This window comes from Caretta caretta, chromosome 11 (genome assembly GCF_965140235.1).
Source record: "Caretta caretta isolate rCarCar2 chromosome 11, rCarCar1.hap1, whole genome shotgun sequence".
Taxonomy (NCBI): Eukaryota; Metazoa; Chordata; order Testudines; family Cheloniidae; genus Caretta; species Caretta caretta.
The window spans coordinates 75745693-75763974 of NC_134216.1; the positions used below are offsets into that span (position 1 = coordinate 75745693).

Consider the following 18282-nt stretch of genomic DNA (forward strand, 5'->3'; position numbering starts at 1 on the left):
CTGTAAAATCCTTGCACATTTTGCCCTTTCTCTCCCTAATTATCAAATATTGATATGAAATCCACTCAAATGTTATCTCTTACCTTGTATCAATTATTGATATAAAATCCCTCAAACTTTTCCGTTTTCCTCTGTTCTGGGGAAATTTCTTATATTTGCTTCCTTTTCTTTTTAGTTACTGAACACTGATGTCACATTTCAGAATTTGCCATTTCCAGATAATTATCAGTTATTGATTTTAAAAAATCCCTTCCAGCTTGTAGGAGTTCCCCTTGTTTTTCATGTGCAGACCCTTCTCCTTTTTTCGAGGGAACCTGTTACCCTGAGTCATTCTCCACAGTGGAGGTTGCAGAGGGGTTAAATTCCTCAGTGATCAGCTTTCCCACTCACCTTTGAGAATCATTTGTTTCCCCCTTTGTCTCCATTAAAATCCACTTGGTTGCTGATCAGAGTGACTTGCCCCGTTTCAGATACACATCCCAGGCAGGCCTCACACTATGTGGGCCTCACACTATCCAGTGTCTCCCAGATCCTGATTGAATTTCCTTTCCCCAGACAGTGCGAGACAAGGGGTTTACTCCCCTCAGCAGGTTGCTCTGTGCATGGGTGGGTTCTTGTTCCTCCCCCCAGGCATTGCCCAGAGCAGCTGAGATGCTCCATCCTCCTGTATTAACTCCTCCCATTTCGATAGCTGCTTTCACCAAAAGGGTCTCCAGAGCCCGTGGTGAACAGTCACCATGAGGGGTCTCTTCCTGCAGTGCTGAGACCCAGCCGCCTCTGGGGTGGGTTTATGGTGGCCATTATTAGCCAGTGAGAGGACACGGAAGTTTATTGAATCGTCTGGCTCCTCCATCTACTCCCGTCTCCTGTTAAAGCAGCATTGCCCAGGGCTGTGTGAATGGCCGGTCGGGGGCAGTGATAACTTTCTCTCCATTGGTCAAATACTAATATAAAATCACCACAAATTTTGTTTCTCTCCCCCTTTAGAGAGATGTCGGATGTTCAGGGTTTGGAGGGAAGATAGTTGCCCTGAGCCCTTGCTCCAGATGTGGGGAGTGGGGGAGGAGGGAAGGTCTGGAACCTCCCCTCCCAGGATGTGTTTAAACAGATTTTGGCGTCTTCCCCTCCCCAATGTCACATTTCTGGTCTCATTGACTCCAGAGTCGCTGCAAGGAAGGAAAAGGAGTGACTCTGGATTAACATAGGAGCCGATAAGATCGGGGAAGTGGTGTCCTTAGCTGCTGTCACCAGAGGGCTCTGGCTGTTGCTAAGGGAGGGGAGGCTGCTCTCTCTGTCTCTCTTTACTGAAGGTATCAGGGTTGAGTTTCTCAGGTGGGATGGTGCTGCCTCACCTGTGCTCTGGGAGCCCAGGCTGAGCCGCTGCTGCTCCTCGGCAGGGTCTGTGCTGTAGAGAGACTTTCATTAAAGCCTCCCCCATGCCCAGCCAGGGACTTCCTGCAGTGGCTGGAACTAGCCCCCTAAGGGAGCCCCGAGGGCTCTCCAGTGAGCTGGTTACTATTGTCACATGTATAAGTTACAGCTGACCCATTAGAGAAGTTTTTCATGAACCTGCCAGTGTGTCTTCCATTGGGGATGACACAGAATATGCTCACAAATGGATACATCACTGCTCCATGCAACACGCATGCCAGAAATCTCACATCGTCTGTAAGGCTGTCCAATCAACTGGTGCCCTTCTTCACATGTAAAGTTGATGGTTGATCCAAAGAGGATATCTGTTAACTCTGCCATTCTCCGGCTCTCCTGGATGACCACACGATTTCTCAGTTAATTTTGTGATCTGGGTAGGAGCTCTCTTATCAGGGATTTCATGTATTACACACAGCCTTTTGAAGCTTATTCAGCAATATCATTGTCTTCACTGTTTGTAGGACATAAGTGTTCCCATTTGTGGATTTTTGGAATGATTGGGGTCCTGGGGCATTCTAGTTCTTCTCTAGCAGGTCCAGTTGCCGTTTTCACTCTCTTTCTTCCTTCTCTTTTTCTTCCATGGCCCTTCGGTGTGCAGCTTCCTCCCTGGCTGCCTTTGTCTCCATAGCCCTTCTGTGTGCTGCAAGCCTTGTGCTTTCCCACAACGCACTGGGGGGTCAGGATTCCTCAAACTGCACCAGCTGCGAGAAGTGACCCAAGTTGCTAAGAGCCATGGGTCTGCTGAGGGGAATTTCTGTAACTTAAAGCAGAAAGCGGAGCACTTTTATCTTTCTCTGCTCAGGATCCTTGTGTCTGTCCCATCTTGAAATGGGAACTGGAAGTGATTTAGAAGATGATATTCAATAACTTCTTGGTCCACCGCAGCTTTTGTAGCGAAATGTGTAAGCCCAGAAGTGGAGAATGGAGGAACAAATGGGGTACAGCCTGTCTACAGAGCCAGAGACATCATTGTGTTTGAATGTAACCCTGGTTATACACTTGAGCAGCAGCCCAGAGACTCCCCTTGGGAGAACAAGCCTGGTACATAACAATTTTTTTGTTAAATTGACTTGCCTATATGAGCTTGCAGCGTCCAGGGGGCATAGCTAGACACTGCAAGACAGAGGTTCCTAGGGTTGTTTCCGGGACCGGGGATATTGGCTAGTGTCATTTGCTTGCAAGTAGCTGGGAGCAGCTGACATGCCAGAGTCTGTGTGTGACCAGCCCAGGAGTGGGGGTTCTCACAGCAGAGCAGAGTAAGGCTGGCTCCCAGTGTCAAGGATTGGAGAGGCCTAGCAGATCACCGGTCCAGATAACACCGAGGGGAGTCTCTGATACACTGCCAACCAAATGCACTGCTTCAGGTAGAATAAACAGATTTATTAACTATAAAGGTAGATTTAAGTGATTATCCGTCAAAGCATAACAAGTCAGATTTGGCCAAATGAAATAAAAGCAAAACTCATTCTGAGCTGATCTTAACACTTTTGGTGTCCTTAAAAACTTAGATGCTTCTCACCAGAGTCTGGCTTTTCAGTCAGGCTCTCCCCTTTGGTCAGCGTTTCAGTTGCTTGGTGTTGGTGGTGTCTGTAGATGTAGGTGAAAGAGCGAGCATGGCAAAATGTCTCTCCCTTTTATCATGTCCTTTATTCCCTCATGGCTTTGTGCCCCCCCCCCCCTTCAGAGTCGGGTGAGCATTACCTCAGTGCAGTCCCAAACTGCCCAAAGGAAGGGGGTTACTCCCTCCAGGGTCTAACAGATTCTTTTGTTGCTACCTAAGCCAGTGTCCATTGTTCCTGTGAGGCTGGGCTGGGTTTGTCCCATCCATGCCCTGACGAGGTATGAACTGTCTCTCTCTGTTCTTAGAGATTTCAGAGTAGCAGCCGTGTTAGTCTGTATTCGCAAAAAGAAAAGGAGTACTTGTGGCACCTTAGAGACTAACCAATTTATTTGCGCATAAGCTTTCGTGAGCTACAGCTCACTTCATCGGATGCATAAAGTGGAAAATGCAGTGAGGATGTTGTTAAACCCTGGATTTGTGCTGGAAATGGCCCACCTGGATTATTATACACATTGTAAGGAGAGTGATCACTTTAGATAAGCTATTACCAGCAGGAGTGGGGTGGGGGGAGAGAAAACCTTTTGAAGTGATAAACACCCATGTTTTCATGGTCTGGTTGTATAAAACATCCTCACTACATTTTCCACTTTATGCATCCGATGAAGTGAGCTGTAGCTCACGAAAGCTTATGCTCAAATAAATTGGTTAGTCTCTAAGGTGCCACAAGTACTCCTTTTCTTTTTGTTCTTGGAGAGTTTTTGCATGGGCTTGCTTTAGCCATGAGGTTACATTTTCAGCCTCATAACGATATACATTAAATTATAACCTATAACCTGACTATAACATTACTGTAACAGTTACTATAACATCACTATAACAACAATGCTCAGTGCATCATGAGTCTTCCAAAGACACCCAACATAACAAACTTTGCATTGGATACCACACAATTATTTTATAAAGATGAACATGGGGGTGTAGGGTGTTCCCCTGAGGTACAGAGCGTCACAGGGGACTTCCTCCAATGGCTGGAATGAGCCCCCTAAGGCAGCCCTAGGCTCTGCCAACCCCAACTGCTGAGCCAGAGACTTCAGGTGACTGAGAGAGACAAGAGGATGGTCAGAAAAGTGACTCTGCACAAATGTCACCAGGAGCCTCGTATCTCACAGACCCTGGGAGTCTTCTACTTGTTGTTAATGCACCTGTGGGTGGAATCCAAGTTGCCTTAACAGCACCAAAGCCACTGGTCTCCTGCTAGGATCTGCCTAGTGGCAAAACTGGGGATTGAGGAGGGGAAGAGACCGACTCCGTGGGGTTCCCCTTTGCGTGTGTGGGGTGTGGAGGTGCTAGGCAGGGAAGGGTCAGGGAGGGACAGAGATGGAGGGAGAGACAGTGTGAGTTGGGAGCAGTCAGGAAATTACAGGGGCGAGGGAGCATGAAATCCCCTGTGATTTTGCCACTTCCCTCTGAAAGATTTATAAAATTCTCTCTGATTCCGTCGTGTAATTATCAAATATGGATATAAAATCTATGTTGATTTCTTCTTCTTGTCTCTCAAATTATTTACAATTTCTCCATTCAGCCTTTGCCCCATTTTCTCTCTTAATTCTCCAATGTCAATTTAAATTCTCCTCAGATTTGGGGTGTTTCCTACCCCTTGGATCTGCAGTGCTTTGTCCTTGTTCGGTAGGGAATTGTTGCCTTGAACCATTCCCCAGGTTGGCCAGTCTTTGCTGGCAATGGGGCATGGAAGGGGCACATGAGGGGAAGGGAGAAGCAAATCTCCCACATGGAGACTGCCCAGCCCCAGGTTACCCAGTCCCAGCTGCTGCCCCACACCGTGACCTGTGTGAATGGCAGGTGGGGCGGGGAACCATCGTCTTCTGTTTATTGAACACCCATTTTCCCTGACAACTTCATTAATGCAGCGCTAAGGGTGCCCAGTGCTGTCTTGTGCCCTTCCAGCATGTTGAGTTCAGCAAAATTCAGACCTCTCAAAAGTAGGAAATCAAAGCTGTATTGGTCTGGTGTAGATGTACCCTAAGTGTTTCTCAGTGCAACAGAACCTGGAATGTCTGTTTGCAGGGAGAACGCCTGGGATGAATGGAGAATGTGAAATGGACAAAACCCCTTCTGAAATCACTCCAATTGCCCTTCTCGCCCTGACAGGCTGCAGAATAACATCCATATTTTGCTCTGGATTATTCCATCCTCCCAAAGGAAAGGAAATGGCGTCGGAGGAACCAGCTCAGGTAAGGGGTTGTCTGGGAGCTGGTGGTGGGTTCTGGCAGGAGGGAGAGGGGCAGTAAATGTACAGGAGAATGGGAGCTGCTGGAGGTGGAGGAGGGGGGCAGGAAATAGACAATGTAGAGAAAGGGAGAAGATGGTGTGACCATCCTGCTCGAACTAGTTGTATTTGGGGCTTGCTTTCGAGGAACAGACTCATGGGGTTTGGGAGTGGGACTTCCCCTGTTTATAGAACAGGAAATAACCTCCCCTGGGAAAACTTTCCAGACTCCCAGTGCTGGAGCCTGAATCTACCGATACACTTCATTATTTGCCGCTCCCCCAATCTTTGTGTCATCTGCAAACTTTATCAATGACGACTTTATGTTCTATTCCCGCTCATTGATAAATAGCACAGGGTCAAGAACCTATCCCTGTGAGATCCCACTAGAAACACACCTACTCAACCGTGGTTCCTCACTTACAGTTACGTTTTGAAACCTATCAGCCACATTTTAATTTTTTTCATGTGTGCAATGTTAATTTTGAATTTTTCTGGTGGCTTAATCAAAGGATCGTTCTGTACCAAGTCAAATGCCTTAAAGAAGTCTATGTATATTACATCAATGTAATTACCTTAATCAACCAAACGTCTAAACTCATCCAAAAAGACATGCAGTTAGTTTGCTAGGATCTAAACCTATGTTGATTAGTATTAATTATATTACCCTCCTTTAATCTTTTATTAATACAATTATGAGATGCTCCATTATCTTGTCTGGTATCAATGTCAGATGGACATCCTATAATTACTTGTGTCATCTCTTTTAAACCTTCTAAGTAATGGCACAGGACCATCTTTCTTCCATTCTTCTGGAGTTTTCCCAGTGTTCCAAGACCCTTTGAGAATCAACTGTAATGGTCCAGCAGCTCCTCAGCCAATTCTTTTAAAACTCCTGAATGCAAGTTATCTGGACCTGCTGATTTAAAATATGTCTAACTTTAATAGCTGCTGTTTAACATCCTCATTAGTTGTTACTGGAAGGTAGAGAGTGTCCGTATCATCATATGATATTACTATCATCTTTGTGTCTCTTTCCCAGGTACAGAACAGAAGTATTCACTGAACACTTTTGCCTTCTCTGTATTATCACTGATAATTCTATAGTAATTGAGAAATACCATTGTTAGGATTCTTTGTTAATATATTTACAAGAAAACCCTTCATATTTTCCTTAACTCTGCTGGCCATAGATTTCTGATTCTGTCCCTTTGCTTTCCTTATGAATTTTCTACAATTCCCAGTTGCTGATTTATATTCTTTCCTGACCACTTCCCCTTTCCTTCGTTTGATATCTATTGCTTTTTTATGGTGTGGGTTTGGGATTCCTGCTGGGGTTCCACGTCCTGTATCAGCCCCTGGCTAGTACGTGTGTGATAAATGTGAAGACCCTTGTTCCCTCTGTGTGCTGGCAGGGACAAAGGGCTCTTTCTTTCTCCCCTCACCCTCTTGGCTGCTCTGAGTGGGATAGGGATGGGAATCTGCTACCGTGTCCGTCCCAGAGCATTCATTTTACTGGCCCTTCTCTCCTGTGAATACTGGTGTTGTCACTGGGCAGCAGGTATTGAGTGGGTGACTCTTGTTTTTTTCAGGGGCCGGTGATCTTCGAGGAGCTGGCTGTGTACTTCACGGAGGGGGAATGGGCTCTGCTAGACCCTGCTCAGAGAGCCCTCTACAGGGAGGTCATGCAGGAGAACTATGCCACTGTGGCCTCACTGGGTAAGGATTCCTGTGCCCTAGTTATTAGAAGCTGTGGGGTCTCTACAGAACCCGAGTAGTAATAACTCTGGACCTTTACTCAGCCTGTAATTTTTGGCAAGTTTCCATGCCTGGCTTTTTGCTTCATGTCCTTCCCGGTGTCATTTGTGGGTGTGTGTGTATTTAATGTCGGCCATTTTGAAAAAATATGATTTATAAAATTTAGTTTAATTTATCCTTATTGGATGCATTAGAAGTAATGAATAACTAGAGCGTTCACCCCTTTCCTCATTTGACGGGGTCTCTCTGCAGCTGCTACAATTCTAGATACAGTCCAGTAAACGGGAACTACGAGGTACATGGACGGCGTGACAGTCAGGTGAGCCCATGTTTTGATAGGCGAGCGTAGGAGGTTGTCGCTCAGGAGTCCATGGGTGACAGGGAAACGGAGCAGTGGGAGGGGAGGAGAAGGGGAGTAGATGTGCTGGAGTGGGCTGAGATCACTCACTGCGACCCTGGCCACCATTCCAGAGTCCTGGCCACCATTCCAGAGTCCTTGCTGTGTTCCTCCCTCCCAGAGGACGATCACTGCCCCGGCACAAATGTGCCCTTTGCCAGTGATGTCATGTGGTGGTAGTGAGAGTTCTGGGGACTCAGCAGGTCTTGTTATGGTTGACATAAGTAACTTAGTGTCTACAATCATGCTGCATTGACCCATGGTAATGAGGAGGAGTGGCCTCCCTCTGAGCAGGAGAGCGAGGGACCACAACACTGCCCCGGTGAGTGGAGCTAAATCGATCCTGCCCCCCTTACCGCAAGTCCCGGGGTGGGACAGGAAGTATAAAAGGAGAGCCTCGGTGTTCATTTGGGGCTGGCACACCAGAGGGAGCTAGGCCCCGAATGGAGCTGTGGCCAGAGGAGACAGAAGAGTGCCCTGAGGAGCTGTGAGGACTGCCAGAGGCTGAGTACCTCGAGGAGACAGAGGAGTCGAAAGAATAGTAAATATGGCAGGCGACCAGCTTGGCTTAATGGTGAAATCTTAGCGGATCTTAAACATAAAAAAGAAGCTTACAAGAAGTGGAAGGTTGGACATATGACCAGGGAAGAGTATAAAAATATTGCTAGGGCATGTAGGAATGTTATCAGGAGGGCCAAAACGCACCTGGAGCTGCAGCTAGCCAGAGATGTCAAGAGTAACAAGAAGGGTTTCTTCAGGTATGTTGGCAACAAGAATAAAGCCAAGGAATGTGTGGGCCCCTTACTGAATGAGGGAGGCAAACTAGTGACAGAGGATGTGGAAAAAGCTAATGTACTCAATGCTTTTTTTGCCTCTGTTTTCACTAACAAGGTCAGCTCCCAGACTGCTACGCTGGGCATCACAAAATGGGGAAGAGATGGCCAGCCCTCTGTGGAGATAGAGGTGGTTAGGGACTTTTTAGAAAAGCTGGACGTGCACAAGTCCATGGGGCCGGACGAGTTGCATCCGAGAGTGCTGAAGGAACTGGCGGCTGTGATTGCAGAGCCATTGGCCATTATCTTTGAAAACTCGTGGCGAACCGGGGAAGTCCCGGATGACTGGAAAAAGGCTAATGTAGTGCCAATCTTTAAAAAAGGGAAGAAGGAGGATCCTGGGAACTACAGGCCAGTGAGCCTCACTTCAGTCCCTGGAAAAATCATGGAGCAGGTCCTCAAAGAATCAATCCTTAAGCACTTGCATGAGAGGAAAGTGATCAGGAACAGCCAGCATGGATTCACCAAGGGAAGGTCATGCCTGACTAATCTAATCGCCTTCTATGATGAGATTACTGGTTCTGTGGATGAAGGGAAAGCAGTGGATGTATTGTTTCTTGACTTTAGCAAAGCTTTTGACACGGTCTCCCACAGTATTCTTGTCAGCAAGTTAAGGAAGTATGGGCTGGATGAATGCACTACAAGGTGGGTAGAAAGCTGGCTAGATTGTCGGGCTCAACGGGTAGTGATCAATGGCTCCATGTCTAGTTGGCAGCTGGTATCAAGTGGTGTGCCCCAAGGGTCGGTCCTGGGGCCGGTTTTGTTCAATATCTTCATAAATGATCTGGAGGATGGTGTGGATTGCACTCTCAGCAAATTTGCGGATGATACTAAACTGGGAGGAGTGGTAGATACGCTGGAGGGGAGGGATAGGATACAGAGGGACCTAGACAAATTGGAGGATTGGGCCAAAAGAAATCTGATGAGGTTCAATAAGGATAAGTGCAGGGTCCTGCACTTAGGACGGAAGAACCCAATGCACAGCTACAGACTAGGGACCGAATGGCTAGGCAGCAGTTCTGCGGAAAAGGACCTAGGGGTGACAGTGGACGAGAAGCTGGATATGAGTCAGCAGTGTGCCCTTGTTGCCAAGAAGGCCAATGGCATTTTGGGATGTATAAGTAGGGGCATAGCGAGCAGATCGAGGGACGTGATCGTTCCCCTCTATTCGACATTGGTGAGGCCTCATCTGGAGTACTGTGTCCAGTTTTGGGCCCCACACTTCAAGAAGGATGTGGATAAATTGGAGAGAGTCCAGCGAAGGGCAACAAAAATGATTAGGGGTCTGGAACATATGAGTTATGAGGAGAGGCTGAGGGAGCTGGGATTGTTTAGCCTGCAGAAGAGAAGAATGAGGGGGGATTTGATAGCTGTTTTCAACTACCTGAAAGGGGGTTCCAAAGAGGATGGCTCTAGACTGTTCTCAATGGTATCAGATGACAGAACGAGGAGTAATGGTCTCAAGCTGCAGTGGGGGAGGTTTAGATTGGATATTAGGAAAAACTTTTTCACTAAGAGGGTGGTGAAACACTGGAATGCGTTACCTAGGGAGGTGGTAGAATCTCCTTCCTTAGAGGTTTTTAAGGTCAGGCTTGACAAAGCCCTGGCTGGGATGATTTAACTGGGAATTGGTCCTGCTTCGAGCAGGGGGTTGGACTAGATGACCTTCTGGGGTCCCTTCCAACCCTTATATTCTATGATTCTATGATTCTATGACCTTTAGGCTACAGAGCCCGACACCCAGATTGCAGTAGGAAGTAGTGCAGAGGAACCAGACGCTGGTCCGATTCTGCTGCTGGAGTGCGAGTCAGCGTGAGTCCCCCTCTGTTAGGGCCTTGGGCTGGGACGTGGTGGAGGCAGGTGTGCCGCATCACCCTGTTTCCTGCCACTCCACCCCTGGGGTGGCCGCCTCCCCACCTGAGACCCAAGAGGCCTGTGTTCCTCTGCCGTGCACCTCAGCAGGACCCCAGACTGCTTTGTCTGCTGTGTCTGCTCTGCCCCCGCCCAAAGCTGCTGGGCTATAAACTGGTTTTTGCTCTGCCCCTCCCAGGGGGCTGGAGTTTCCCCTACAAACTGTGATTTGCAGTCTGCCTGTAGTGAGGCAGAGCGACCTCCCTCCCCACTCAAGAGCAAGTGACCACGACACTTTGTGGACAATGCCCCAGCCATGAAACAAGGGGACTAGCCCAGCACAACAGCGAGGCAAATTCCCCCTTTGCTGAAAGATAAGACAGTGACCCTCTCCAGCTAGGAAGAGTGGAGGTTGAGAAACTCATCCAGTGGCTTTCTGGGAGACGACAGCAACAGCATGTGACGCAGCTCCGGCAGAAGCAGCTCCTGCAATAGCTTGGACACTAGCACCAGCAACTGATCCGAGAGCAGCGGGCCCAACAGCAGCGGCGGTGCCTGCAACACCTAGCAGTTCCAATCCTGTGAAGGCAGTGACTCCACCCGGCACCGTGGGGCCTGTGCTCCTGGCAAAGGCAGGTTCCGAGGATGACCCAGAGGCCTTCCTCAGTTTCAAACGAGGCTGGACCAGGGAATCTCGGGCACATAAGTGGCCCGTGGGCAGGTGACAACCCTGATAGACGTAGATGGAATTTGGGTCTCCACCCTCATTGTCTCCAGTTGTGGACAGACTCTGGTACATCAGGACCTCATCAAATCCCCAGAGTTGGGGGTCATTAGGCTGTAGTGCATCCATGGGCACATGAAACCTTATCCTCGAGCCTGAGCCACCTTGACTGTGAGGGGAGAGATGAGGGTTATGGTGGCGGGCCTGGCCTAAAGGCTGGTCTACCCAGTCATTTTAGGTCAACACCGCGAGGCCCTACACACCACAAGCCTTGAATCCCAACAACCCTGGGTGGTGCTTGATGGAAAACCTCTCGAAGGGGCAGATGGGACACTCAGAGACTCCAACCCAGGCACCCCAGGAAACTCTGAGGCTGAGTGGGACCCACCCCCTGATGATAGGGACAAGTCCAAGCCTCTCACTGAGGGTGAGCCCGCCAGTTTAGTCACATACTTTAGCTGTGACCAACGGAAGGACCCCACCCTGGGACGGGCCTATGAGCAGTTGGCTTATGTTGATGGAACGATTACAGACCCACGACAAATGACTCAATACCCCCACTTCGAGTTGACCAGTGACCACCTCGATCGGGTTGATTGTGATTCCCAGACCCAGGACATCCGGACCCAACAGTTCCGCAATGCCATTGACGGGCCATTCTGCAGCTGGCCCATGGCATTCTTGCAGTGGGGCATCTGGGGCATGGATCATAGCCAGGATCCTGATGCAGCTTTTCTGGCCAGGAGTGCACTGGGAGGTAAAGGATTTTTGTGACTCCTGTCTGGAGTGTCAACTCGCAACTCCATGGGGGGTACCGAAGGCTCCTCTTGTCCCTCTACCAGTGATTAACACCCCTTTCGAGAAGATCACGTGGATCCTGATAAGGCATCTCCTGAAGAGCACTGCAGGTTTTCAGTATATCTTAGTTGTGCTCAATGATGCCACCCTTTCCCAGAAGTGATCCCCCTTCAAAACATCATGGCAAGAACGCTGGTCGCAGAGCTTCTGAGGATTTTCCCGGGTAGGTCTCCCCTGGGAAGTCCTAACAGACCAAGGCACCGATTTCACCTCAAAGCTATTCCGACAGGTCTGTGACCTCTTAGGAATAAAAATGTTACAACTGTGTACCACCCACAGACTACCAGGTTGATAGGATGCTTTACATAAGAATGGCCATACTTGGTCAGACCAAAGGTCCATCTATCCCAGTATCCTGTCTTCCAACAGTGGCCAATGGCAGGCGTCCCACAGGGAATGAACAGAATAGGTAATCATCAAGTGATCCATCCCCTGTTGCTCATTCCCAGCTTCTGGCAAACAGAGGCTAGGGACACCATTCCTGCCCATCATAGCTAATAGCCATTCATGGGCCTAGCCTCCGTGAACTTATCTAGTTCTTTTTTGAACCCTGATATGGTCTTGGTCTTCACAACATCCTCTGGCACGGAGTTCCACAGGTTGACTGTGTGTTGTGTGAAGAAATACTTCCTTTTATTTGTTTTAAATCTGCTGCCTATTAATTTAATTGGGTGATCACTAGTTCTTGTGTTATGAGAAGTAGTAAACAACACTTCCTTATCTGCTTTCTCTACACCAGTCATGATTTTAAAGACCTCAATCATATCTCCCCTTAGCTGTCTCTTTTCCAAGCTGAAAAGTCCCAGTCTTATTAATCTCTCCTCATAAAGAAGTCGTTCCCTACCCCTAACCATTTTTGTTGCCCTTTTCTGAACCTTTTCCAAGTCCAATATATCTTTTTTGAGATGGGGCGACCACATTTGCAGGCAGTATTCAAGGTGCAGGCGTACAATGGATTTATATAGGGGCGCAACATGATATTTTCTGTCCTATTATTTATCCCTTTCTTAATGAGTCCCCAGCATTCTGTTCGCTTTTTCAACTGCCGCTGCACATTGAATGGATGTTTTCAGAGAACTATCCATGCTGACTCCCAAGAACTTTCTTGAGTGGTAAGAGCTAATTTAGACCCCATCATTTTATATGTATAGTTGGGATTATGCTTTCCAATGTGCATTACTTTGCATTTATCAACATTAAATTTCATCTGCCATTTTGTTGCCCAGTCACCCAGTTTTGAGAGATCCTTTTGTAGCTCTTCACAGTCTGCCTGGGTCTTAATTATCTTTAGTAATTTTGTATCATTTGAAAATTTTGCCACCTCACTGTTTACCCCTTTTTCCAGATCATTTATGAATATGTTGAATAGGACTGGTCCCAGAACAGACCCCTGGGGGACACCACTATTTACCTCTCTTCATTCTGAGAACTGACCATTTATACCTACCCTTTGTTTCCTATCTTTTAATCAAAAAAAGAAAAGGAGTACTTGTGGCACCTTAGAGACTAACAAATAAATTTGTTAATCTCTAAAAAATGTATTTGTTAGTCTCTAAGGTGTTACAAGTACTTCTTTTCTTTTTGCAGATACAGACTAACACAGTTGCTACTTTGCAACCTATCTTTTAACCAGTTACCAGTCCATGAGAGCACCTTCCCTCTTATCCCCCGGCAGCGTACTTTGCGTAAGAGCCTTTGGTGAGGGACCTTGTCAAAGGCTTTCTGAAAATCTAGGGACACTATATCCACTGTATCCGCTTGGTTCACATGCTTTTTGACCCTCTCAAAGAATTCTAGTGGATTGGTTAGGCATGATTTCCCTTTACTAAAACCATGTTGACTCTTCCTCGACAAATTATGCTCATCTATATGTCTGACAATATTGTTCTTTATTATAGTTTCAACCAGTTTTCCCGGTACTGATGTCAGGCTTACAGGCCTGAAATTGCCGGGATCACCTCTGGAGCCCTTTTTAAAAATTGGTGTCACATTAGCTATCCTCCAGTCATCTGGTACAGAAGCTGATTTAAATGATAGGTTGCAGACTACAGTTAGTAGTTTTGCAATTTCACATTTGAGTTCCTTCAGAACTCTGGGGTGAATCCCATCTGGTCCCGGTGACTTATTTCTGTTTAACTTATCAATTTGTTCCAAAGCCTCATCTAATGATACCTCAATCTGGGACAGTTCCTCAGATCTGTCACCCTAAAAAGAATGGCTCAGGTTTGGGAATCTCCTTCACATCCTCAGCCGTGAAGACCAATTCAAAGAATTCATTTAGTTTCTCCGCAATGGCCTTATCGTCCTGGAGTGCTCCTTTAGCACCTCAATCGTCCAGTGGCCCCACGGGTTGTGGGCTTCCTGCTTCTGATGTACTTTAAAAAAAAATTGCTATTACTTTTTGGGTCACTGCTTCTTTTACTTTGTTTAGCCATGGTGGCTCTTTTTTGGTTCTTTTACTATGTTTTTTAATTTGGGGTAAACATTTAAGTTAAGCCTCTATTATGGTGTCTTTAAAAAGTATCCATGCAGCTTGCAGAGATTTCACTTTTGGCGCTGTACCCTTTAATTTCTGTTTAACTAACCTCCTCATTTTTGTGTAGTTCCCCTTTCTGAAATTAAATGCTACAGTGCTGGGCCGCTGTGGTGTTTTTCCTGCCACATGGTTATTAAATTTAATTATATTATGGTCACTATTCCTAAGCAGTCCAGCTATAGTCACCTCTTGGACCAGATCCTGTGCTCCACTTAGGACTAAATCAAGAATTGCCTCTCCTCCGGTGGGTTCAAGAAACTTTGTCTGCATCCCGTCCTGAGGTGACGTGTACCCAGTCAATATCGGGATAATTGAAATGCCCCATTATTTTTAATAGCCTCTCTAATCTCCCTGAGCATTTCACAGTCACTATCACCATCCTGGGCAAGTGATCGGTAATATATCCCTACTGCTATATTCTTATTATTAGAGCATGGAATTTCTAACCATAGAGATTCTGTGGTACAGTTTGATTCATTAATGATTTTTACTTCATTTGATTCTATGCTTTCTTTCACATATAATGCCACTCCCCCACTAGCACGACCTGTTCTGTCATAGAATCATAGAATATCAGGGTTGGAAGAGACCCCAGAAGGTCATCTAGTCCAACCCCCTGCTCAAAGCAGGACCAATTCCCAGTTAAATCATCCCAGCCAGGGCTTTGTCAAGCCTGACCTTAAAAACCTCTAAGGAAGGAGATTCTACCACCTCCCTAGGTAACGCATTCCAGTGTTTCACCACCCTCTTAGTGAAAAAATTTTTCCTAATATCCAATCTAAACCTCCCACACTGCAACTTGAGACCATTACTCCTCGTTCTGTCATCTGCTACCATTGAGAACAGTCTAGAGCCATCCTCTTTGGAACCCCCTTTCAGGTAGTTGAAAGCAGCTATCAAATCCCCCCTCATTCTTCTCTTCTGCAGGCTAAACAATCCCAGCTCCCTCAGCCTCTCCTCATAACTCATGTGTTCCAGTCCCCTAATCATTTTTGTTGCCCTTCGCTGGACTCTCTCCAATTTATCCACATCCTTCTTGAAGTGTGGGGCCCAAAACTGGACACAGTACTCCAGATGAGGCCTCACCAATGTCGAATAGAGGGGAACGATCACGTCCCTTGATCTGCTCGCTATGCCCCTACTTATACATCCCAAAATGCCATTGGCCTTCTTGGCAACAAGGGCACACTGCTGACTCATATCCAGCTTCTCGTCCACTGTCACCCCTAGGTCCTTTTCCGCAGAACTGCTGCCTAGCCATTCGGTCCCTAGTCTGTAGCTGTGCATTGGGTTCTTCCGTCCTAAGTGCAGGACCCTGCACTTATCCTTATTGAACCTCATCAGATTTCTTTTGGCCCAATCCTCCAATTTGTCTAGGTCTTTCTGTATCCTATCCCTCCCCTCCAGCGTATCTGCCACTCCTCCCAGTTTAGTATCATCCGCATGTCTTTCCGATATACTTTTTACCCTGGTATTACTGTGTCCCATTCATTATCCTCATTCCACCAAGTTTCTGGTTTGCCTATTATATCAATAGCCTCATTTAATACAAGGCACTCTAGCTTTAACCGAACCCTTAAAGAGATGCTAAGAAATTTCCACCAGAAGATCTTTGCCACTGGGACCAGCTTATCCCATACCTGTTACTAGCCATTAGAGAAGTTCCCCAGGCATCCGCTAAGTTTTCCGCATTTGAACTATTGTATGGCCGGCGACCCTGGTGGCTGTTCAGCTTCACGCAAGAGAACTGGAAATGGACGTCGTCGCCATCCCAAGGTCTCCTGCAGTATGTCCTGAAGCTCTAGGGGCAGTCAGCCCAGGTTGCGGATCTAGCGAAGGAAAACCTCCAGAAGGCCCAAGCAGCTCAGGAACACACTTACAACAAGAGGGTCTGCGGAAGAACCTTTGAGCCTGGCGAAAGGGTCCTCCTATTCTACTCCAAGGAGTCGAAACTCCAAACATAGTGGCAAGGGCCCTATGAGGTTATTCACCAGGTAGGTCCAGTCACTTGTGAACTATCTCAACCCAACTGGAAGAAAAAGCAACAGATTTATCACATCAGTCTTTTAAAGGCATGGTGGGAACAAGAGGAGCTGTTAACTGCCCCTGGAACCAGACTTAGGACGTCATCTCCCCAGCCTGATTGACTCTGAAGGGCCCCAGATGGGCGATATTCTGACCGAAGAGCAGCAAAGGCAGGCTAGGTGCTTGTAGAAGGCATTCCCCAAAACCTTTATAGCCCAGCCTGAACTGACCACCCTCATTCATCATGCAATATTGATGAATCCAGAGGAAGTCGTCCAAGAAACTACTAGCCCTTGCTACGACAGACCTTCAGGATAGCCGAGAAGGAGGTCGAGGCCATGATGGAATTATGTATAATTGAAAGATCACAAAGTGAGTGGTGCAGCCCCATTGTGTTAGTCCTGAAACCAGATGGGACAGTTAAGTTTTGTATTGATTTTAGGAGAGTTAACACCATCTCTAAATTAGATTCTTACCTGATGCCATGAATCAATGAGCTTTTGGACCGACTCAGGGAGGCCTACTACATCAGCATCTTGGATCTCACTAAGAGAAATTGGCAAATCCTCCTGGACCCGAGCTCCAAGGAGAAGACTGCTTTTGCCACTCTAACCATGCTGTATCAATTTACCCAGATGCCCTTCAGACTTCATGGGCCACCAGCCACCTTCCAGCGACAGATGGGTTGCATATATGCTGCTGCCTATCTGGGTGATGTGATGATTATGTAGTAGCCACTGGGAGGACCACCTTAACCAGGTCACCGCCATCCTTAGGGCCTTACGTGTTGCTGGGCTGACCATAAATCCTCGAAAATGCAAAATAGGTAGTCTCCTGCTAGCCTATCTGGGGTACGCCCTGGGGAGAGGCCAGGTACGCCCGTTGGTGGGGAAGGTCCAACCTTTAAAAGCCTACTGACCACTGACAACAAAGAGGGTTGGTGGGCTATTACCCCTGGTTCATCCCCAATTTCGCCTCAATTATCACCCAACTAATAGAGCTCCTGAGAAAGGATTGCCCCTGACATATGCCTTGGATAGAAGAGTGTGACCAGGCCTTCAAAACCCTCAAAGAGCACCTATCCCGGGAGCCAGTGTTGTTCTGCTCCAGCCTCACACAGGAGTTTATTTTGCAGACAGATGCCTCAGAGGTAGGACTGGGAGCTGTCCTCTCACAGGAAGGGGAGGCACATCCCATCCTGTATATTAGCTGCAAGCTGTTTACCTGAGAGAGGAACTACTTGGTCATGGAGAAAGAGACCCTTGCTGTCAAGTGGGCCGTGGATGCCTTAAGATACTACCTCCTAGGAGCCTCCTGAAGTACCTGAAAATGGTCAAGGAAACAAACCCCCGACTGATGCACGGATACCTCACCTAGCAGCCCTATGCTTTCTCAGTGCACCATCGGACTGGTAGGGACCATACCAATGCTAATTTCTTCTCCTGATCTGGGGAAGGAGACTTTGCCATCTCAGGTTTCCTGGAGATGGACTTGAGGGGGGAATGTAGTGTGGTGTGTAGCTGCCTCCCTCTGAGCAGGAGAATGAGGGACCACTACACTCCCCCTGGTGGTTGAGCTAAATCCCTCACTGGAAGTCCTGAGTGGGACAGGAAGTAGAAAAGGAGAGCCCCGGCACACATTTGGGGCTGGTGCACTGGAGGGAGCAAACTAACCAATCATTCTAGGGACCTGGGCTCTCAACAGGATCCTGAACTAGGCCCCTAGTGGAGCTACGGCCGGAGGAGACAGACGAGTGCCCTGAGGAGCTGCCAGCACCACCATCAGACAAATGCACTGAGGAGCTGTGAGGACTGCCGGTGGCCGACTAGCCCAAGGAGACAGAGGCCTGTGTTCGTCTGCCGTGCACCTCAGCCAGGATGCCACACCCCTGACTGCTTCGTGTGCTGTGTCTGCTCTGCCCCTGCCTAAAGGGCCCAGAGTTGACAGAATGTTTGTGCTCTGCCCCACCCGGGGAGCCAGAGCTCCCTTAGACTGTTACTTACGGTTGGCCCCAGCCAGAA

General features: G+C 47.7%; 1 protein-coding gene across 1 annotated transcript in view; it reads left to right on the top strand.

Annotated features, from left to right (window-relative positions):
• LOC125629643 (uncharacterized) overlaps positions 1-18282 on the top strand; it is a 29652-nt gene that overhangs the window by 1229 nt on the left and 10141 nt on the right. Inside the window, 2 exon segments of the mRNA XM_075118183.1 lie at positions 5162-5244; positions 6872-6998. Of these exon segments, the coding sequence (XP_074974284.1) occupies positions 5221-5244; positions 6872-6998 (151 nt within the window). The 5' untranslated portion in view covers positions 5162-5220.